Genomic DNA, 24,516 nt, shown 5'->3' on the forward strand with positions numbered 1-24,516 from the left:
GTGAAGAAATAGCAATGTTTTTTTTTTTAATCTTAACCACAAGAAAGAAAGGCGTATATTTTCACAGCTTGACGTGATTCTAAATAAAAAGGAAAAAAAATCTAAGACAAAAAAAAAAAAAAAAAAAATTATGAAGTGGAAAATTACACGCATTAGAGATAATTAAAAAAAAACATTTTTGTATCCAATTGTTTTCATGCATTGCAGCTGAGGACATACGTGTTTGCCCTCATACATTGTGAGGTATCGTAAAAGGAAGTTTTTGCTCTTGTTGACCCTTTGTTTGGTGGAAATAATGATTCGCGAAGGTTAATCGATATGTATTTGTCATGTAATCGTTTGGAAGCTAGGATGTCACTAATGCGTTCTCTTGCTGTCTTTACTCTTCTGGGTAAGTACCAATTCATTTAACTTATGTCTCAATTCTTGTTATTCATTTGAGTTTTCATGTATTTCCCCCCTCTTTTATAAACCAACCTTATCGTAAAGTTATGCCATAGAAATTCCTAGGACAAATACTTAAATTCTCAATTTTTTAATAAATTTTAAATTTTTTGAATTTTGAAAATTTTAAACTTTAGCTTTGTGTCAATGCTCTTTGGTCGATTCTATTAACTATAATTATTACAGTACTTTTAGGCAGTATAACTGCAGTTATTTGAAGGGGTTTTTTTTTTTTTTTAAGATGTAAAAACTGCCTAGGTGTCTTAGGTTTTCAAAAGAAACTGAGAATAGAGACTTAGAAATTCCAGCGGAAAACACTCTTGAAACATAATTTGAGAAAAATATTTCATTTTATATTTTAAGTCACAAAATTGATGTATCTTAAAAGAATAATGCACACCAATTTTCATTGACATACACCGGTATACCCATTTCGATTTTAATCCTCACCTTACTTTTTAATAAATCGCAGTAACACCTTTTCTTTTCGGAGAAAGATTTTACACATTTTTGTTTAATCGTTACATTTCTTCTAGAGATATTGCAGTGACGCTTGGTGGGAAAAACGTTTTGTTGTGCTAAACACCTAGGAGGGATTATCATCAAAAGCTAAACAGTACCAGTTCTCATCAGGGACGATTTGGGTACCACGTAAAGCTCTAGATTTTTTAATAGTAACCACTGGATACCAGAATCACGAAAAAGTAGCAACTTCTGATTATTGGTAGACATTTTTCTCTAAATATATATTCAGCGCAAAAAAAAAACCCCTTAAGGGTTATATAATCCGAATTTCGTTGCCAAGGTATGGTAGACTGATGCGTTGAACGTCTCAGGCAGGGAAGTGCGTTGTTGTAGCATGATATAAGATAAGATTTAAAAAAAATAAAGATACATATAGTTACCACTTTTAAAGACTAAGACTTGATCTAACGACAAGGACGGATCCAGGAATTTGGCAAGGAGAAGGCGGTTGGCTTTATTTGCACACTTCTCGCTACATATCTGATTTACGCATGCTTTGGGAAGTGCTAATATGTGATTTTTATAAAAAGAAACTAAAATATAGAGATGCTTGCCTTTTCCATTACCAAAAGTTAGAACCCCTATAAGTACTCAGGCCGACTTATCCGGCATTTTGGATCAAAAGATGTTCTGACGTGCCGCTGCGCTTGGTGCATTATCGCCCTTTTCAGCTCAACTTCGTACTCGCCGCGCAATGCATTTTTTTTTCTTCTCGCAAATACATAATGAGATTTAAATTTGTAATGAACTAATTATGTGAATACAAGAACGCAGATACGCAACATAAAAATACAATTACGCAGGAAATAAAAATAACTGTGTACATGCAAAAAAAAGAGTAATATTTGTGTCACTTAATCTCCTTCACTTCATATCTTTTTGATTATATTTTAAAAGCATTAATTTATTTAATGTTTGCCTAAATTTGGTTTGAAATGTCGGTCAAAAAATCATGGATGAAAATAAGTTTTAAATTTTATTTCAAAAAAGGATTTATATTTAAAAATTACTGATAAAATGTCCCCTTCCTCCCCCCCCAAAAAAAAAATAGAATTGATGGGCATGATCTTCCGGTTAAAAAAATTATGAGACCTAAAATCTTTAACAAAGAATGGGATAGTCCCGGACCAGCGAACCAATTCAAGCCCTGATTTGCAATCTGCATTTTAAAGATAAATGACTTCAAAAATATTAATAGTTTGGAGCTATTTAGTGCTTTGAATGCAAAAAATAATATCTTTACACACACACACACAAAGAGAGTTTGTAGTAATTTATGAATAATTGTTTGTAGTCAATATTTACAACGTTTGTAAAAAAATAAAAAGCCTGAAAAATAAGTGTTTTCTAATAAAATGGTATACTTAAATTCAAGACTTAAGTAAAAGGCTTCAAATATTGCACAAAAAATATTGCACGACACAGTTAACACAGGGCTTTTACATTTAATTCCCGAGCTCCCCAGGTTGGATACTGTACGAGAAGTTACAGAAAACAAAATAATAACTAACTTTGTATTCAACTAGCTAATCAGATTTCAACTAGCTTGTTTACTTTTAAATTTGAAAAAGCCATGGGGGACGCAGTACACCTACAAGGAGTATCCTATTTTTGTTGTTGAAAAAAATCATCTGATTTTTAAGCTTTCAAAGCTACGTTAACAACTTTCTGCAGCCCTTTAAAAATGACGCCAAAGTTGTCGCCATAAGTTAAGAACCGCTCATTACAGAGAATGAATTTTTGTGTCAACATTTCCATCATAGAAAAATGATTAAGAAATTCTTTTTTCGAAGCAGAAAGGAGCAGAAACAACATTTATCAAGTATAAGGAACGAACATTGTCAAGAATGAGCGAAAAACAAAACAAACAGATCGTAAAATCGAAGCAATTTTAGTTGGCGAGCTATTATAGATTCGCTAGTTAGTATTGTGGTCAAAAACTTTTTTAAACTATTCGATTATGATTAGAAATTAAATAATTCAATTATTACTTCTATTACTTATGATACTAAGTGCAAAAACTCTAATTCCTTTAACAGTATTAGAATTCGAAAGAAAATGAACTAGTCCAATTTCTGGCAATCTTGTATTCTCTGCAGCTTAGATTTTTATAATTAAATTGGAAATTAATCAGAAATGAACTGAAACTGTCTCAAATTAATGTTCAATATAAGTCTTTCAACCATACTGAAAATAAAAATGCTTAAGAGTTCATGATATAAAGATTACTTATTTCGTACAATCGAGCTCCAGGTCCAGGTTTCCAGTCAACCACGTCGGCAATTAATAATCCACTTTTTTCTTCTTTCTGCCTGATTCGGGAATCTAAACAAGCGGAATCCTTTCTCTGTACTGTTTGTACAATTAACTGTGGCACAACCACCCATTTTTATGTCTTTAATACAGTCAATAATAACATTGTTTTACAAGCATGCTCCACGGTAATGGATCAATTGCAGACGACTTTTGATCCAAGATGGCGGATGTGTCGGCTCCTTACTATAAGGGTCTTACCAAAAGTATTCTAAAGTTGAGATTTTAGAACTTCAATTGCGTTATAATTACCGGGGGTATGTTTAGATCCCTCCTCCTAACATCATCAAAAGTCTCTAAAATCCATGAATACAATTTCTTCCCCTACCACTACCTGACATGGCCTACACTCCTGTCTTAGATTTTGCAAAATGTCTAGGAGAAGCCCTCCAATGTCCTCCAAACATCACCAAATAAAATCGACTAAAAGTGCCTTTTCGAAATTTCAGTTCGGATGAGTTTTTAGGAAGTGAATTTTGAACCACATTCCTTCCCCACCATTCCTTTCCCATTTACATTTTTAGAACTTCAATTCCGAAATATTGCCGGTGCAGACTCCCTCAAAGGAAGGGCAATCGCCCCTCCCTTGTGTCCGTCATTGTCTTGTAATTGCCATTTTCAATGAAATGGTCGACCGTTGGCTACTGGCAACCACTTATCTAGATATTTATTGCGACGTTTTAATGAATTTCTATATTTATTTTTATGACTAAGATCGTCCATAGTAAAACGTTTGCTCACTGACAAACACGTTTTTTTACAAAAAAAAAAAAAAGAAAGAAAGAAAAAAATCCAAAGTGGTCAAAGTACCGCAGCTGTGTAAAAGTATCACAAACTATCAAATAGTAACAACGAAAATGTTACTTTCGTCTTTCTGTATTCTTTAGACAAGGGAAAAAAGCCATAAAACAGATGGGAAGTCTGCAATGACAGATTAAGCAGCATAAAAATAAAATATTTTATTGCTTCACAATTTTCCTTCGTGTCTGCCTACACACGAAAAGGCACTTTTACTTTTCAAACTATAAGAATAATGTTCCATTCTCCACAGCTATGCAAGCGATCTACACCTATACCTTTACTGTTACTTTTTGTCTTCTTAGCCTTAGCTTCTTTTAGTCATACTTCGGTGATTTACGCGCTACGCGTTGTCTAATATGTTTCTCTGTATTTCGTGGCAAAAATCAATTTTCAATGAACGCGGCGGCAATATTAAAGTTTTACAATTTTAAGTTTGGATTAATCTTACGATCCAGATTTTTTCTCTACTGACAATTTTTGAGCAGATACTTTGAAATATTTCTATTTTGAGTAGTAAGCATTGATAAGCGTTATAATTTGCTGCAACAAATACGCGAAGTAACAATGTAATAAGCTATATCTTTTATCAGTTGTGTTATGGAGGAATATTTGTCATAAGATGTGGAAATCTTTAGTAATAAATTATTTTAATCTTTGTGAAGGACAGACGAACAAAAATGAAGGCATATTTTATCCCGTTTCCCATTCGTCTCAATTCGCTGAATTAATTTCTGACACTTTCTGCGGATTTACCATAAACTACTGCCCAGAAAATATTTTTTTTTTGTTTTTCGTTTTCTATCTTTTTGTGGAAATACATAAGTTGGATATGATTTCTTCATTTCAACATATCTTTTTTTAGATGTAGCTGGACATACAACTGCAGTCCAGCGTTGAATTTCCTTTTAGAAATTCAATATTTGCTCCAAAAGGATGTCAAGGAAATCCCATAATTAAGGTAAGATTTTTTTTTACTTAAAATCCATTAACTTGCAACAGATGTGGTCTTTTTTTTTTCCTTTTTAATCAAAGTTTGAGTTGAGTGCTAATGTTTCTTTCGCTCTGCCTTTTTTTTTTTTTTTTTTGTCTTTCTTTTTAAAATTGTATTTGTATTGTAAAAAAAAAAAAAAAAAAACATGTTTACGTATGTCTCTTACAACAAGCGCATAATTTCGTGGATAGAGTTTCTTCAAATATTAGTAAAGCAAATGTGTAGCACAAAATACAGAAGTTTTCAAGTGGAATGAACATTTAACAATATAAACCTACAAATAATTGGAAGTTTATCCAGAACTAATGAACCTTCTTTCTCATATAAAAACACACTTTTAGATCATGCCAATACATTTTTATTAAGTATTTTACAATCAATGAAATCAAGATTTATTTTTAAACGGAAATAGCTATCTTTACTAACAATAAAGCGGAAAGTATCTCTGTCTGGATGTCTGAAGGATGTCTGTGACGCGCATAGCGCCTAGACCGTTCAGCCGCTTTTCATGAGATTTGGCGCAAAGTTAGTTTGTAGCATGGGGGTGTGCCCCTCGAAGCGATTTTTAGAAAATTCAAATTTATTATTTTTCTATTTCAATTTTAAGAACATTTCCCGGAGCAAAATTATCATAAAATGGACGAGTAAATTGTTATCATGACGTGGAATGGGAGAGCAAATGAACATAGCCAATTGGTGAGAAATTCGTCATCCATTATTTGTAAATATACTGGCGAACCGAATGACCTTTCAATTTTCAATTACGAGCAAAGCCGTGCGGGTACCAATAGTTATAGAATAAAACTCATTTATTGTAAGTGACTGCAGTTCAAACAATGCCAAAACTTCGCCATTTGCATTTATTTAAAGTAGAATTTCTGGTTTTTTTTTTGGTTTCATACGGGATTATATGGAGGAGGGATATTAATGAAATCAAAAATATATGATTTGAAAACTTAAAAAATTTGCTACTTTTGCAGGAAAGAAAAAAAAAATGCTTACATTTAAACGTGCTTATGTATATCCAAGCAAACATTATGCAGGAAAAACGTAGAATCAAGATACAACAAAATGTGGAATGCTCATGAAGTCAAACCAAAAAGAGAAAATATACATATAATCCAACTGTAGCAATCAGTTCTATTGCCAAAGCACTACAAAACTTAAATGCACTTTGATTGATCAATATTAAAATGAAGAAGCATTTTTAGAAATTCTTTAACTAATAATGAGAACTAGTTTGGGTGCAGTGTGAAAGTGTGATAATTTTACTGGCTTTTGATCGGAGTTGCAAGATTAAGACATAGTCTGCGTCATGTGAAAATGAACACTTATTATGAACGAACGATCTGCTAATGAAAAAGGAATATCGTACAAAAAGCACAATTCTAAAGCTAATTGTGCCCAAAAGCTAATAATACTAATGTTGGCAAACGAGGATAAATTCAGTTTTATATACGGTTAATAATATTGAACAATTATTTCACATTTAAGAAAAAAATATTTTTAAATGTCCTCCTGTCGTGCGTAATCTTATATAATTAAAAACTGAGCGTATGTATCTATGTAGTCGTTTATGTATGTAGTCATCTATGTCCAGGGGTGATTGTGAGTTCATCAAAAAATACCTGAAAGTTTCAAAGCGAGAACGGGGGGGGGGGGGTAATATTTGGCCCCTATTACTTAAGTGCACCTTTGCCATAGTTTTAAATAGTTCTGAGTCAAAATATTGTGTGCACATTTAATTAAATTTTTAATGGATTACAAAGTTACTTTTGAGCTGGTGTTATACAAATTATCTTGACATTTGTCCATCTTAAGGGATAGTTGTCCGTCTTAAGACTCTTGCAGGTATATTTGATGAGTATCATATAATTTAAAATAAATTGCGGAGGTAGGCAGATAAAAGCAGAACGAAAAAAGAACATAATTCCGGTATTTTCGGACATAAAAATACCGGAAATGCGTCCGAAAATACCGGAAATTCGGTAAAATACCGGACCACAATCACCCCTGTCTATGTCGAAGTTACTTCTCCCGAACAACAGTGAACTTACCATCGAACCAGGTATCGATGGATTCATAATCTTCCCGTCTTTGTGTTTGGCTATTTAACATAATCCTACAATGATAACTAGCAGATATATCTAAAACTGTTAATTATTACATTTAGATTTCGGCTTAAAATCCCTATTTTTAGAAGGCTTTCCTCCATTCAAATTATTATTGAGTGCTTCATCTCAACTGTCCGCAACAATACTTTTATTAAAATTTATATCGTGAAGAATATCATTGAGACGAAATATCTGTTGCCGTTTTTGTTTCTCGAATATGAACAAGTAAAATTCTTGATTTTGTTTTAAAGGCTTTTCTTGTAATCGGGGGATTTAAAATGTTTCCTTTTTGGTATTTTTCCGCACTCTGCCGCAAAATTTTAGTGATGTTTTTCTTTTGTTGAAGCCTGACTATTAAACACGCGTCACATAACATAACTTTTATTTCCGAGGTAAACCGTGCAAAGCCGGGCGACGCAGCTAGTTAGGCAATAAAAGTCGTTATAAATAGTTCATCACGTAATTTTTTCAACGATAAACTAGTTTTTTGAGCGAAACTCAATTTGCTGCGCGTTTCGCGCGACAACCATTATGTTTTGAAAAACTGCAATAAACATAGTATTTAACATAAAAGATTAAAACTTTTTATCATTTATTATTATCCTTTCCCAGAATATATAAAAAAAATACACTACATCTGTTTCCGGGCTCAGAAACCACAAAGTTTTGAATTATTAGATCTAATTTTGATAGATTTTCCTTTCTGTCTACCTTAGTATAGCATTGACATTTCAAAAAATTATTTGTATGTTAGTAGAAGATTTTTATTAATAGATGTTTTCTTTTTTTTTTTTTGTATTGTTAGTTTTGTTTATACGTGCATTTTGTGACAGTTATACACTCAAAAAATATTTTTTCTGAAGATCGTAGCCTCAAATTCTTCTGAAATGTTGTATATCTGACACTATGGATTCACCTTCAAGTATTTTTAAATCTGTTATTCATTTGCTTTATTTTTTTCCCGAGAACACAAGCTAAGATATTGTCTGAATTCAAGTATTTTATCAGGCGCGTTATTACCACGTCATAGCAGCTATAAGATAAAACTGACATTAGGCAACTCTCCAATTTTCGATTCCGTTTTATTCCGTTAGTGATTGCAAAAAAACACTCTTCTACGTTTTTTATAAAACCATTTCTCATAGACGAAGCTATGTTTCTTTAATGAAACGAGCTGATGTGTGCCTCACCTGACTTCCTTTTACTCCAATTTAATGTCATTTTCCCATTATTGGTAATTTTAATGTGATTCAATAGTTCAATCTCTAAATATCACCAACAATGTCCAAATTAAATACAGATTTTTAAAAAAAATCGCCAAATTTGTCGTCGCCGACCAAAAGACTGGCGATATACGCCAAGTGTCCGCCAAATTGTAACACCACTTGACTTTTGAGTTTACATCGAAATTAAACATGATTTCCTCCCAAAAAGGAGCAAAAAACTCCCTTAAAAGCACCCGAGCAACCAAAAGGAGAGGTGCACAACTTGACCCCACTAGGAGTCTACGTACCAAATTTCAACTTTCTAGGACATACCATTCTTGAGTTAATGACCATACATACGCACATACATACGTACATACAGACGTCACGAGAAAACGTATTGTACCTAACTCGGGAATCGTCAAAATGGATATTTCGCGTGTCTATACGTTCTTAGGCACTTATCCACGTGTGGTCGAGTCGAAAAAAAAACTCAACATTCATTCGAGGGTGAATAAAATGGAAATTAAGGTCGATTTTTGAGTGAATTTTTTTTTGCGAATACAATCACGGGACGCGGGAGCGTCCCGCCCCGCCAAGGAAACCAAACGCAGTAGCCAACAGGAGCAGATCCACCGCCAAAGACGAAAGGAAATAAAAGCGACCAAGAACAAGATTACACGACAGAACGAATTCGGGTTTTTTGAGTTTTTCATCCCTCTGTATCTCAGCCCCATGAAGACCCCCGGAGTTGATTTTTGGTACACTCAATCTCTAGTGGCCCCTGACGCCCTAAAACAAAATACAATCTCCTGGACCATCAGGGGGAGGAGGTATTAAAGTTATAAAATCGCTGTTCAAAAAAGTTTTCGCCTTCTTTGACAGGGCTACAGCCGAGACGAAAAAAGGAATCAAGCTGAAATTTCGCACACACATTCCTTGTGTCCTACTGATGTGCCTTTTGTGCCATTTGACACCCCCCCTCCCCTTTCCCCCTCTTTTTTACCCCCAAATTGTACCTTCCCGGGGTTCTATCACAGCCCCCCGGGGGGCTACGGTAATGATTTTTTGTATTCATATTCTTGGGGAGTCATTGAGTACATATACAAAAATTCAACCCCCAGGGACATCATGGGACGGAGTAATTGAAATTTGAAAATCACTAATTTTCCCTAAATTCTTATGTACTTACTCTCAGCTCATAGGGTTTGTTTATCTCGCACTGCAATTGCAAGGTTAAAACAGATCTAACAGTTTTTCTAAAGTTGTCTTAAGAAATGAAATTCAATCAAGACTACAACATATCCAACAGTTGCAACTAGACGTTAATATGAGAAATTTGCCACAGCGACTGCGCATGCGCGCGGATTTGGTTCATTGGACTTTCTGTTTTTAAGATTCCATGTTGTTTGTTTATATTTAAGCAGAAAAAAAATTAATGAATGATATTAGAATGCTGTCCTCCCCCACCCCCCGAAATTTCCTTTCCCCTGTTTTTCAGTTTTGATATATTTATGGAGGGAAGAAATTTTAAATGTCGGCGCGAAACTGGGGTTAAACCATTACAATATTTTACGTGACAAAATATATGAAACTGTACGCATATGAATACGGCACATATAACTTTTTAATTGAAAGCGAAAAATAGCACTTTTTTATTGGTTTGCTTATTTTCTACATTAATGGATTTTTCACAAACAACACATAATGAATTCACATAAGATTTTTCACAAACAACACATAATGAATTGAAAATATATGAAATACGTGTGTGGATATCCGTGCTTTGCAGTAATTTGTTAGCTGAAAAAGTTTTTGCAATTAATTTAAGCAAGACTTTTAATGAGCTTAGTCTGCGCGCAACATGCGCATTCGCTATGGCAAATTTGGGATATCCGCGATTTGACATCGAGTAAAGTTGCATAGATCTTCTGACACATTCAAATTTAAAATATTTAATGGCTTAGTTTTTTTTTTTTTTTTTGCTTGGTGATAACATGCGTTATTTCGTTTTTTAAATGAATTTTTAAACAAAACTAGGTATTAAACAAGACAAAGACTTCTATCAAGAAAAAGATAAATCACCAAACAATTAAAATTATCTCAAAAAACGTAAAATAATCCACGATTTAAGAAAAAATGTGATTAAACAAAAAGTGAAAAGCTAGATTAAAATAGCCCTCAAGCTGTAAAACATTTAAAGAAACCTTCATGAAAATGTTGAATAATCTGTCAAATTAAGAAACTGTAATAGAATTTATTGCGAAGTTATAAAATACTCGAAAACAATATAATTTAAAATATAGTATTTTATTATCCAAGAAGTTTTCTTTGCAACAGAGAGGATACAAGGAATGCAATAAAATTTAAACCGCCCAATTCTAGCAAAATGAACATAGAATCTTAATAGTCAGAAAATAACTTGACGTAAAATTAGGCTAGCCATTATTGTTCCTTAAAAACACAAAACAGCGTTGTTTCAATTGAAAATTTTCTGACTTGAAGTTCTCAATTCTCCCACCTTCAACTCCTCAGAAATATGGATAGATCTTTTAAATTGTTTATCTTGTTTGGCGAGAAGCTTTTTGCTCACCAAGCAACCACTTCACTTTGAAAAGCTTCCCGCCAAACAAGATAAACAATTTAAAAGATCTATCCATATTTCTGAGGAGTTGAAGGTGGGAGGAGGTTCTAATGGAAGTAGCTGTGATGAAAAGGGAGAATAGGGAGGATGATAGTTTGGCAGATAGTTGGCGGGCAAACTAGATATCATAACTTTTTATGGCTGAGAGTTTTTTGGGTTTACGATGCAGGTTTTCTTTTTTATGCGGAAAAGTTAAAGGTTTTCTTGGCGGGGAAATTTTTACAACAGGGTTGTTTTTGATGAGATACTTCCTTTTGTGTAAAAGGAAAAAAAAAAAAAAAGAGATATATTCTGCACATTATTTTATCGCTTATGTGAAAATTAATATTTAGTGGATGTAAACTTTTTTTTTCAATGCTGGTATAATTTGTCAGATTTTTGTTTCTGAAAAGTTTCAAAATGAGTCGATTGTTTTAATGAGTTAATGCGTAACTTTTTTGTGTGTAACAATCAGCACCAGGCTGGTTTTTTTAATCTAGTATTATAAAAAAAATAACAACCAAAACGGTGATATTTAAACAGATCGTGCACTCTGATGGGAAAACACGGAAAAACTGTATTAGAAAAAAATGTACATATTCTGTGTCCCTTAGAAAGCGTCGAATTCAAATAGTTATGCAGTTTCACTTCAACAGTAGATCCATTTGCTTTAAACCTGTTTTCGGAAAAGCTATTAGTCGATTAGGTCGAAAGGCAATGACATTAGAACACTTACTATGCATCCTATTGAATACGTCAAGTTTTGTTTTGTTTTGTCAGTCTAACGTCGTAGCGTCCTAAGAAACTTCCTGCAGCTTATATTGCTTATATCCTTAAAAATATCGACTTTGGATCAATCATCAACAGATCAGGTAATTAATTTACTTTGCTTTAAAGACTGGATTAAAGCTAAAATTTTATATAGGTAATGACTCATTCTGTTGCGATTTTCTTTATTAAAGAAAAACATTTGCTGTGCTATATTTTTCTGTGTCCTATGCTCGACAAAATTTATCGCCGAAATTTTTTTGTCATCGCATTCTAAAGTTTTTCATAAAAGCGACTGGGTTCATTACCCGCTAGAATGTACAGAGGTAGAGAACCTACTGCTCTAAAGCCACACGTGGCCTTCTTACAAGGAGACGGCACGACCGTGGGATCGGAGATTTGCGTCATTCTTTTTTTTTTTTGGTGAAAGAGGACCCCTAGTACCTTACGTGGTTAAAGTAATGCGAGACAATACTCAGAATATTATGAGAAAAATCGATTTAAAGTCGCCATGGAGTCTCCTAGACGCCTTATGAATTTAAAATGTCAATCCTTTGACGTACCGCCTCTAGCCTAGTTGGTTAAGGCGCGATCTGGTTAAGGTGCTCTGCAGTTAGAGCGATCGAATCCCTCTCATGACCTTTTTCTTTTCTCTTCACTTTTTTTTTTTTTGCTATCACATTAATTAGTGGTAACGCTTTTCTCCCCTATAGTACTTTCTGAAATTTATTTTTGCTAAAGAACGCAAACTTTTTCATTCACTGAAAAACATTCTTGCTCGATATCCTGTACGATTTGTTTTGCCTAGTAAAGGTTTTTGACCTCTGGTCCCTTTACGGTTATAAGGGACACTTGCTCATAGGACATTCGGATCTCTTTTTTTTTTTTTTTTGTTATCACAGCAATTATTGAAAGATAATTTCTTTTCCCTGCATAATTTTTAAAAATTTATTTACATCATTTTTTAAAAAATATTTTCTTTTTCTAAAAAATAATTAAAACAATTCATATTTTTCATTCTAAAGTATGAGGAGGAATAATTTTTGCGACATCTTGCGCAACAAATGAAAGCGTATTTTTGACAATTGCATTGAATTTGCAATATATCAGTAGAAAAACATACCCTCATTAACATTCATGAAAATATTTCGAACAGTGGACAATTTAGACGCAAACCAGGCGTATTGAATCATGACTTGCAATATTGGTGACAATAATTGATGATGAATAATTGAAAGAATTTTTATACAATCTTCCCGGGAATTAATTTCTCTATTTTGCTGTAACAACTCGCTGCAATTTTGTAAGCGCTTTATGAAATTTTTGACTTGTCTGTAGAAGTAAACATTACAAGGTTGCACCAAGGGTACATGGATTCTTTTGGAATTTCCTCTCCTATTCCAGAAGAGCGAGCAACTTCTTCAGCCAACATTTTTAATTTTGATTGTACGATAACTTTGTGTTTAATGAAATAGACAAGTAGGTTCACGTTCACTACGAAATAGAAAAATTAACTGCAGTGCAATTCTCACAGGGTCGAGCAGTCTTATGCGCAGATGTCCATTATAATCGTAAGGGAACCTCAGGTCAAAAACCTTTACTAGGCAAAACAAACCATACAAAAGAACGAGCAAGAATGTTTTTTCAGTGAATGAAAACGTTTGCGATCTTTGGCAAACATAAATTTTAGAAAGTAATATGGGGTGAAAAGCGTTACCACTAATAGTTGTGATAGCCAAAAAATGAAGGGGGAAAGAAAAAGGCCCAGAATGGGATTCGACCGTGCTATCTCCCGCACAAGATCGCGCCTTAGCCAACTAGGCTAGAGGCGGCTTGTCTACAGAATGACATTTTAAACTCATAAGGCGCCTAGAAGATTCCATGGTAACTTTAAATCGATTTTTCTCATAATTTTCTGAGTATTGTGTCGTATTACTTTAACCACGTAAGGTACTGGGGGTCCTCTTTGACCAGAAAAAAAATTGACGCAAATCACCGACCCCATGGTCGTGTCGTCTCCTTGTTAGATTGTTTGTGAAGCCTTAATAAAAATTCTTATCATAATTCATATAAGACTGTATTCAAAAAATCAGTAATCCAACGTCAGAAAGCACAAATATTGCAAAATATTGCAGACACGTGTTTCGGTGTAACAAGGAACACCTTTTTCAATGCAAAGCAATGTGAGCTTCTGGATGAAACGTCATCCGAGAAAAGCAACACGGTGGAACAGGAGATAGTATAAATATCAAAAACTAGAAATTAAACAAAACAAAAAAGATAAAATGATATCTGGAGGCAAAATTTATTATATAATTCCATCAGGAAAAAAACCGTTAAGTAATAAATTTTCCAAGAAAACCCATAAACAATGCAAAAAGTCCAAAAATGAAACCACTCTGAATAAATTAGCAATAAATTTACCAGCGGGAAAAACTATGTATGAAAGCAATGTATCAAATGGAGAAATGCATTTAAGAACAAAGTGAAGGATAAACATATTGGAATTAGTTAATCACAAAACGAAATAAGAAAGCAAAAAATGAAAAAAAATAAAAGTAAGAAATGTACGACGTTTACATAAAAAATAATATAAAAACTAAACCAATTTTAACAAAGGAGTTCACACAGAAGAAAAATAGGGAATTGCAGTAAGATCATTGACTAAATTAGAACGGTTCCTGAGGATGTGAAAAGATTCCCAAAAATCAAGATCCAACGAATTGGGGCATTTTTGGATAATTTGATAAGAGTTAAAATCAAAAGAATGATTTGATTCCCAACAGTGTTGGGCAATACTGGATTTATTCAGCTGTTGTTTCCTCACATAGTTTTGATGTTCTTTTAACCGAAATTTCAAAGAACGGCGGGTCTGTCCGATGTATCCGAGTCCGCAATTGCAAACAATTTTATAGATCCCACAACAATTAAGAGGATGAATAGGATCTTTAAGAGAAGAGAAAGAAAGTTTATTAATAGGAGAAAATACCACTTGGAATTGGAATCGCTTCAGAATCTTAGCAACCTGAAAACTAATACCAGGGAAGAAAGGCAGAACAACTAAATTCTTAGTGTTAAAAGTTCTATTAAGAGCAATATTTTGAGATTTTTTGCAAAGTTTTTTATAAATGGAATCAACTAAGGTGGGCGGATAATCTCTATCAACAGCCACAGCTCTTAAATAGTTGAGTTCCGCATTAAGAAGCTCAAGTGAAGAACAAATATGCATTGCACGATAAACAAATGTGTTGAAAGCTGAATATTTTTGATTAGGAGGGTGAGACGATAATCTATGTGGGGGTAATGAAACAGCAAAAGGTTTGCGATAAACTGTAGTTTCAAAACCGGACTCAGTTCGAGAAACGAGAACATCCAGAAATGGAAGGCAATTATTCTGTTCTTTTTCACAAGAGAATTGAATATGAGGATCAATGGAATTTAAAATAGATAAAGCATCATCAATGCTTAGTTGATCGTGATTCATAAGAACAAAACAGTCATCAACATAGCGAACATAGAATTGAAACTGTAGTTTCTGAAACAACTTGAGCTCAAAGTAACGCATGTAAATATCACTAAGGATGGGGCTAAGTGGGTTTCCCATTGCCAAACCATCCGACATTGTATAAAATTTAGCATTAAAAACAAAGGAACATTGCTTTAGACAAGTATGAGTAAGCAAAACTAAATCCTCAATTTCCTTAGAAGTAAAATGAAATTCAGACAGTCTACTCTGAAGGCATAACAATGAACCCTCGACCAGAACGTTCGTAAATAATTAGTTCACATCAAAAGAAGCCATAAAAGAATTATTTGGAACGCAATTCTGAATTTTTTTGACAAAATCGATAGAGTTTTTTACAGTGAATACATTAAGACTCATAAGAGGAAAAACACAGAGACTAAATATTTTGCAAGTTTATAAGAAGCCGCACCAATATTGGAAACAATCGGCCTGAAAGGAATGCCAGCTTTATGTACCTTAGGTAAAGCATAAAATCTAGCGCAATTAGCAATAGAAGGAATAACAGAGCGTTTAACATTTAATGGAATAGACTGAACAGACTTGACAGCAGAAGAAATAGATCACTAAGATGTATATGTACATTCAGAACATTTCTCGGATCGAGTAAAATATTCGATGAGCTGAAAAATGAAAGCAAAAAATTGTTGAATACATAGATGTCTCGGATTCTATAACACAGGAATACACCAAAAGATTTTCGGATTTGCAGAAAATAAGAAGCACCTACGGAAATACAAACTGAATTATTTGAGTAAAGTTAGGGGACCTTGTTTAAGGGATTGAACTTACTTTAAGGGATTGATTTATTTCAAATCCCTTTTATTGGCTAATTAGGACTCTCCAGAAATGATGTAGAATATCCTTATACATCCCCACGAAAACATTAATTAAAGTTACTTTCCTTTTTTGGAAGTACTGGCCAGAAATTATTTTCCTTCATGGCAAAAATTAAATCCAACTTATTTAAGTAAACTACATATGCTGATGTGGTTGATCAATAAAAACTTCATGGTACAAAGTTAGATCTAAATATTACGTAATATTCAAGTGAGAAACGAAAGAAAAGACCTTAATAACTTTCACTGGATTTTAAAATTATTTTTTATGTGTAATATTGATATACATGAGATTCTTTTAATTTTAATAAAATTATTTTCATTGAGATATGGAAGTGATTGATTTTGATGGTGATGTATTTTGATTGGTGATGTAATTATAAATGGTTAAAAAAGAATATTCTAAACATTTCTACTTTGTTATTTTCATTTGAAGTTTCATTTAACAATGCGTTGTTTGGAAATACCAGACGGCACGGTAATGACAGCCAGAAATTGCAGTTTTGTTCTTATTAGAACTCAACAGTCTGGAGCAGTGAATAACCGAGATAGAGGCATATAATATCCCATTGAAGCTGAGAGTGTAGCAGGGGCGGATTGAGGAGAGGGTTAAAGGGTCCGCTGCCCCCCTGTGACAATACTTTTATTATGTGATTACTATTACTTCAATTTTTTTAGATCCGAAAATGAAGTGGAAATAAGATTTTTTTTTTTTTTTTTTTTTTGTTGGTTCTGTAAGGAGTTTCTGCTTAACGCGTCAAAACTCAAAGGATTGACTGGGTTCATTTACTCGGTGATTGCTATTTTGAGATTTTTGTTCTTTTTCAAAATAATAATTTCAAATGAGTTAAATGTTTTTTCAGAGAACCCTTCCAGCCAAAAACCAATGTGTGTATTTGTGTATTGTTTATGCTTTTCCCACTATTTTATAACTGAAATCTCATCTATTCAAAGCTTATGATAACGTGACCAGCCTGTCTGCCGAACGTAATATGACTTTTGATGAAAATTTGAAGGAATATGATCCGTAGCGCCGGCTACGCCATTGGAAAAATTAGTGAAGAAGGGAAAATTATAAAAGGTTTTGATCACATTTGTAGGGGAAGGGAGTCCTCCATCACCCTTGAGGGGCTTAATTGATACTTTTTCCGTAGGAGCTATATCGCTGGCCATTGAGACTTATTAACCCTTATAAAAATTTCTGGATCCGCCACTGGAGTGTAGATAGAGTAAATCTATTTTACCCGCGGGTGTCCGCAGCATGGTGCAGTTCGTTTCGTGAATTGAAGGCAAAGCTTTGGTATTTCGCAATAACTAACCGCTCTAAGCCAGGACTTAGGCAGAACTGCATGCAATTTCCAATGCAGTTGGATTTTTTGGCTAGTTATCGTTCAAAATATTAAAGTTATAGTATGCCTCAATAGAAAAGAGGTGTTCATGATAGAGTAACGCCTAGCATTATTTTCATTCATTGAATTCTTAATTTGATGAAGATAGGGTAGACCGACCAGTGAATGAACAGTTAAGCACAATTTCATTTTTTAAAAATCCTAGTAATTTTAAATTATATACTATACAGATGGTGATAGTTTAAACATTTTAATTGATTTATGTAAATATCTCTAAAAAATCGCGGGAACTTAAATGGTACCGCTTCCGACTTTTTTAGGTGTTTAAAGAAAAAATGGCACAACGACCCAGTGAATGAATACCTCGAACCAGTAAATGAACACAAATTGGTCCAGTGAATGAACATGATAAATTTTGATTCAAAAAGAAACTAAGTTTCTTTAAGATCTATCTATCTATCTATCTATCTATCTATTTATCTATCCACTTATCTATCTATCTATCTATTTATCTATCCACTTATCTATCTATCTACTTAATCTATCTATCTACTTACCTATATATATCTATCTACTTATCTATATATCTATCTGTCTATCTACCTAACTATCTGCCTATTTATTCGTCTGTACATCTAAATATCTACCAATCTATTATCCTAATCAATTTATTTATCTATCTATCTACCTGCTTTTTTACCTGTCTATCTATCTACCTATCTATCTAACTATCTCCTTATCAATGTATCTATCCATCCACCTATCTATATCTATCGGTCTATCTACCTGTCTATAGATAGACCGATCTGCTATCCATCTCTATATCAGTCTCTACCTAGCATCTATCTCTATTTTAGTCTCTCTATTTACCTATCTATCTATTAACCACTACCTATCTATTTATCTATCAATAAATCTATCGATCTATCTATCAACCTACCTATTCTATCTCTATATTCAACTACCTATATATCTTTACCTCTTATTTTTTATATATCTATCTCTATATCTTCCTCTATCTATTTATCTATCTATATACAAACATATATACATATCTATCTATCATACATATCTACCTCTTTGTATATATATTTATCTTTCTCTATCTCTCTATCTACCTGTCTATCTATCAAGAGAGATAAAGATATAGAAAGATAGATGAGGTAGGTAGGTTAATATACAGGTAGAGATATAGATAGATAAAAGATAAAACTCAGTAAAAAGTGCATTGTTTGCAAAGACAAAAATAAAGAAATTATAAAATATATAATGAAATACATAAATAAATAAGCATATAAAACTATCTGCATTACAAAAAAGTACGAAAATGAAAATATCTCAAAGAAACTTTAAATTTATTTTTAAATCAAAAGAAGTTTTGCCATTGCTCATTCACTGGGTTTTCGCAATTTTTCGTACCCAGTGACTGAACAACCCTCTACCTGAAAATCTACGCATTCTGCATGGACTGAAACAATTTAAATCCATAGCCTGAATATGTATACTTAATTTTTCGTTCGTAGAGTTAAAAAATAAAATTTATCGATAAAAATAACATGTATCAAAATAATTGCTAGCACGAAACCAGCCTTATTATTTTGAAAGAGAGAAACCGATTCACGGAAGTAAAAATTTCAAATATTTTCCACGAAAAAAATACGTATCCAAAGTAACCAATCAGGTGTCAGATAGCTTAGATTATCAATAAAGAACGCTTTTGTAGTGAATTTATTCAGAAAAAAAAATTTTGGAAGCTATTTTTTTTTTTTTTTTTTTTTTAAATGACGCGCTGTCCATTCACTGGGTTATGTTCACTCACTAGTCGGTCTACCCTAGTTTGATTCTTTGATTAATAGCCAAAAGTTATAAAGGTTTTATTTTGCAAATAATTCGTGAAAAACAAGTTTTATTTCTTTAAAGTTTTCTCTTGAAAGTGTCAATGGGAATGTAGAGATTTCATTTTCAAAACTTTATTGGAATTCATAAACATTAGTTTCTTTTTTTTTTTTTTTCACTTTCAGAACAATAATAAAAAGCTCTTTTTTTTTCAGACAAAGATGGCAACAGATCAAGTTCTTGGAGTGGCGGATTGGGTCATTTTATCCCTGATGCTCATAATTTCTGCAGGAATTGGCGTGTTCTTCCACTTCTTTGGAAACAAGCAGAAAACAACAGATGACTTTCTTTTGGCGGGAAAGAACATGTCCATTTTCCCAGTTTCATTCTCATTAATGGCCACTTTCATGTCAGCTGCCACAGTCATTGGAATTCCGACTGATATATATCTATTTGGGACTCACGTAGCTTTCAAAATAGTTGGTTTTTGTATTGGTTTAGTATTGACGTCATACATTTTCTTGCCAGTGTACTTCCAAATGCAAGCCACAACAGCATATGAGGTATAAAAGGACAGAAATATCCGTCATTTCTGTTCCACTATGTTGTTAAAGATTTTCTTAAGCGGTTTAGTGACTAAAGTAAGAACTAACAACGTTGTTTGCATTCCTATTAGTTCATTATAGGTTTACTAGTGGTACCCGCACGGCTTTGCCCGTAGTAGAAAATTAAAAGGTCCTTTGGTTCACCTGTATGTTTGCAAATAATGGACGATGAATTTCTCGCCAATTTGCTATGTTAAATGGCTTGCCCATGATACGGTTCCACGTTATGATGATTCCGTACTTTACTATTCCACGTTGTGATAATTTGCTCGGCAAAATTTTCTTAAATTAGGAATATAAAAAGACCAAAATCGAATTTTCGAAAAATCGCTTCGAGGTGCACACCCCCATGCTACAAACTGACTTTGTGCCAAATTTCATGAAAATTAACCGAACGTCTAGGCGCTATGCGCGTCACAGAGATCCAGACAAAGAGACATAGATCCAGGTAGACTTTCAGCTTTATTATTAGTAAAGATAATTTTCTCATTGGTGTTTGGTTAATCCGCTATTTTTATCTTTCAAGATTTTTGCGTATCTAACTCTTGGTTTTTGTCGTATGTCTTTTCATTCATAAGATCATTATTTTTTGCATTGAAAAAGGCGTTTTTTGTAACGCCGAAACACATGCTGCAGTAATCTGCAATTTGTGCTTTTTGACGTTGTTATTTTTTACTTTAACTTTTTAGCACGAAGTTATTTATTTATCTTATTTATCAGGTTTAGTCACTTTTTTTAAATATTTATTTATTTTTTCAGTTTCCATTAGTTAAAAATAGTCTCATATATTTAACTTTTACTATTCTTAGTGCCTAAACTTTTATTTGTCTTAGAATCAACCATCAGAGATGTAGTGTCTCACTTTCAAATTATATTTTCCTTTCTTGTAATTTTCGTATATTATTTTCCAGTGATTTTTAAGTCTCGCTCTAAAAGCTTAAACCGCAAGATAAATATCCAACAATCAACTGTTCATTAAAAACGAAAAGTAAAATGGATTTCAAGTTACTAATTTTTCTCCACAAAAATTCTGAACAAGTGAGGTGAGTGAGCAGAATAATGCAATGCAGTGAATTAAGGACATGTTTTGATGTAAGACAGCGAAAAATTGCTAGATTGCGATTATATGGTCATGAGAAAGCTTAATTGATGATAAAGCGTTTCCAACAGGCAGTTTGTTATCAACGAGCAAATTAATAGCAATATTATTACAAAATAGTTTTTCCCAAAACGGCTAATCTTATTTTAAGGTATATGTTTTTTCTTCATGGTGCAGTTGCAAAAAGTATCAATTGTTCTAAAAAGCCAAATGCATGCAGTGGACAAATTCAAAAAGAAAAATATCCTTGTTTAACGTCATGTTTTCCTATTGATTACCTTAGAAAAGTAGTTTGAATCCCACAAGTGTCATGATGTTCATTCAATGAGTATAAATATATCCAAAAAGAAAGACTTTTGGTCAACTTATAAAGCTTTCCAATTAAACTTCAAAGTAACGTTCTCTGTATTGTCCTCTTCGTATCTGCATGAATAAATTATTATACAGTAATTTATTTCGTGTTGTCATTTAGTGTGCTATGAGGGGGAAATAATTTACGTGGTTTTAACCTGAATTTAAATTTTGATTCAAAAGTTTTTGCAACCAAAATTACCTGTTTTTAAGCATTCATAAAACGTAAATCTTTCAGGGAGTAATCAACAGAATGTATTTAAAAGTATAGAAATTACTGGGATAGATTTAAAATTAATTAATTCATTAAGGGGTCTCCACGAGCGGAGGTGTAGTTATGTCACAGCCTAAATACATCATGATTTTTACGAGGGGGAAGGGTGATTTTACAGGTTTTTAAATCTTATTTTGTGGACTATAATTCTTGGGGGCTGCTGCATATATTAGTTGAGGTAAATGTGCCATTTTTTTTCGGGAATGACTTCCCTGATTTATCATAGGGTCATATATCACTTATTGAAGATAAATTTATGAACTAAAAATGGGAAAACATTAAAAATTTGACTTGAGTTTGACTTGATTATTTTAATTCCAAGTGACGCACGAGGCCGCGAACGTGGCGTTCCATCCATCTCGGTTTAATGCCACCTCTTTGGCACTCCCCAGCTTGGTCAACCAAAATTATTAACATAAACAACAGTATCCTAATAATTGAATGTCACAAAAACTTTCTGATGTAGAATTTAGAATTAAGAAGTTAACTATATTCATTTAGTAATATTTATGTTAAATTTTCATATTAATTTCAATTTGTGACAGAAAATTCGGTTAGAATATATGAATTATAATATATTCTAATTCATCTTCATTTGAGACAGTGCGAAGCAAATGGATGCCAGAGGAAATTTTTAAGTTTTGAGTAAAAGACGTTTTCAAAAGTAATTTCCAGGGTAGTCTTTCACTGATTTTTTTTTCGCAGCAGCACCTACCAGGGCTATTAGTACTTTAAGAACAATCACTTCGTGTACGATTTTTATGTTCCGCCGAGAAAGTAAAGGTTTAATGATAAGGTCTTAGGCAGAGTCTCATTTAAAAGTTTTCAAAATTACGCTGCATAACAGTACCAGGGCTGTTAGTACCATCTATTGCCCCAAACCGGTGGTAGGCGGGGGGGGGGGGGGTGTCCTCTACCATTTATCCTGGTTATCTCCAAATTATTAATTTGTCACTTACATCCTTTTGCTTCTCATCATTATAATCTATGCATCAATTATAATCTATGCATATTTCAACTGTATGAAGCAAACACTCAATTATTAACATTAACTCTTAGCGAAATAACTGAAATATTACTTATATTAATTACTAACTTAGAAGAGGGAACTTAGACCAGAAAAGTATGCTTTTCTAGAAAAATATTATGTTTTGAGCCGGGTGAAAATGTCAAGAGTTATATGAAATATGTGTTGTCTCATAGGAAAGGATTGTTGGTTTCTTGAGTAATCATGAACACTTGAAAATGTAACCTAACGCTTTAAATTATTTTTAAAACTCCACTGTCTCACCTTCTGTTCTGCATTGTTTAGTACCTCGAGAGAAGATTCGGAAGAGTTGCTAGAAAACTGTGCTCATTAACATTTGTCCTACACATGGTAAGTTTGTAAAATATTTAATTTCGATAATTATACCAGATTTAGAGTGTGAAAAAAAACATGACTGACGATATAAATTTTTATTCAAATCGGAGTCTCAACAACAAGAAGTTTTCTTCATTTTATAAATTTAAGTGTTATTTGTTTGCTTTTGCTTTGTATGAATACGTAAAATTTGTTTGAAAAAGGTAATTAAAAACTATTTCACTGAAAAATATTACTTATAAAATGACATGTTAGTAGGGGAACATGGTTCAAAGTGAAATGGTGAAATATTTACTCTGCTTTTAGCTCCACCTATCTGGTATTATTTTAATTATGCAGTACCATAAGTAGTCTATTCCAGTCAGAAACAAAATACCTCCGAAGATTAAAACATTTGGTAATACAGGCAATTTTTTAAAAATTGATCTCATATTGTAATATTTTGTTGTAAGTAAAAAATTATTTTTGTTACGGTAAAATGATAAAGTTATTGCTATTATCATTTGAAATATCAATTGGGACCTCCTAATATTCAATGCAGTATTAATTTAGTTAATAGTAAGCTTATTTGTATTTTAAATAAATTGTGCAATTAGTCAAGTACATGGGGAAAAGCGGATGGGGCAAAGTGAAATAATTTGTTTCGTTTAATCACTCAATCATTTAATCTAAATCACTTACGTTTTCATTTATTGATTAATTCCTTTACATTTCTTCATTTAGTAATTCACTTATTTATTCATTCATTCACTTTTTATCTTATTCATTCATTCTTTTACTCGCTCATTTATTTTTCTTCATATATCAATTGATTTATTCATTTAATTATGTTGTTGTTGTTTTTTTTTCATTATCTTTTCATTTATTCATTCAGCTCTTTATTTACCGATTCTTTCGATCAAAAACATGTTTTATAATCAAATAAAGAATATTTCTTTAGAAAAATATATTATTTTTCACTTTGCCCCATTTTGAAGACTCAAATTTACTGCCAAAAATAAAAAATACTGTTTCAACGCAAGTTTGATTCTGAAATACAATGTTCTTTCTTTATGTACCGTAATTTTCAAAAAAAAAAAAAAAATCCGATTATTTCATATTGAAATTAGTAAGTGATCTCAACCATTTAATTTGGCCCCAAAATGAAAATATCGGAAATTTGATTTTACCCCTACATATTTATTAAATACAAGCAATTTCTTAACTCTTTTTTGTAGGTACTATATGTTCCCGTTGCTCTTTATGCACCGTCATTAGCATTGAGTGCAGTGACCAACGTATCTACATTTATGTCTGTCATCTTGATTGGAGCAGTCTGTACATTTTATTGTGCTTTGGTGAGAAATAAGTATTTATATCATTAGCAGAAAATGCACAAAAAGTAAATGGCAATCAATAAAAGTCCAGCAATAACTTTATTTTCTGCTTTGCATTTTTGGAGTTTGATAAGATATTATTTACCAGCTTGTCCAGCACAGAAACATTCCTTTCAC

At 32.7% G+C, this 24,516-nt stretch overlaps 1 protein-coding gene across 3 annotated transcripts in view; it reads left to right on the plus strand.

Moving 5' to 3' along the window:
• Nucleotides 1-260: 260 nt before the first annotated feature.
• LOC129220382 (putative sodium-dependent multivitamin transporter) overlaps nucleotides 261-24,516 on the plus strand; it is a 42,694-nt gene continuing 18,438 nt past the window's right edge. Inside the window, exons 1-5 of one of the 3 annotated variants that reach the window (XM_054854791.1) lie at nucleotides 4,342-4,411; nucleotides 4,946-5,041; nucleotides 19,547-19,894; nucleotides 22,973-23,038; nucleotides 24,241-24,360. In XM_054854791.1, coding sequence (XP_054710766.1) covers nucleotides 19,553-19,894; nucleotides 22,973-23,038; nucleotides 24,241-24,360 — 528 coding nt within the window. In that variant the 5' untranslated portion in view covers nucleotides 4,342-4,411; nucleotides 4,946-5,041; nucleotides 19,547-19,552. Of the gene's footprint in view, nucleotides 392-4,341; nucleotides 4,412-4,433; nucleotides 4,597-4,945; nucleotides 5,042-19,546; nucleotides 19,895-22,972; nucleotides 23,039-24,240; nucleotides 24,361-24,516 lie in introns of those variants that run through there. The other 2 variants (XM_054854790.1, XM_054854793.1) reach the window with 2 other exon arrangements.

The sequence above is a fragment of the Uloborus diversus genome, chromosome 4 (genome assembly GCF_026930045.1).
Source record: "Uloborus diversus isolate 005 chromosome 4, Udiv.v.3.1, whole genome shotgun sequence".
In the NCBI taxonomy this organism is placed as follows: domain Eukaryota; kingdom Metazoa; phylum Arthropoda; class Arachnida; order Araneae; family Uloboridae; genus Uloborus; species Uloborus diversus.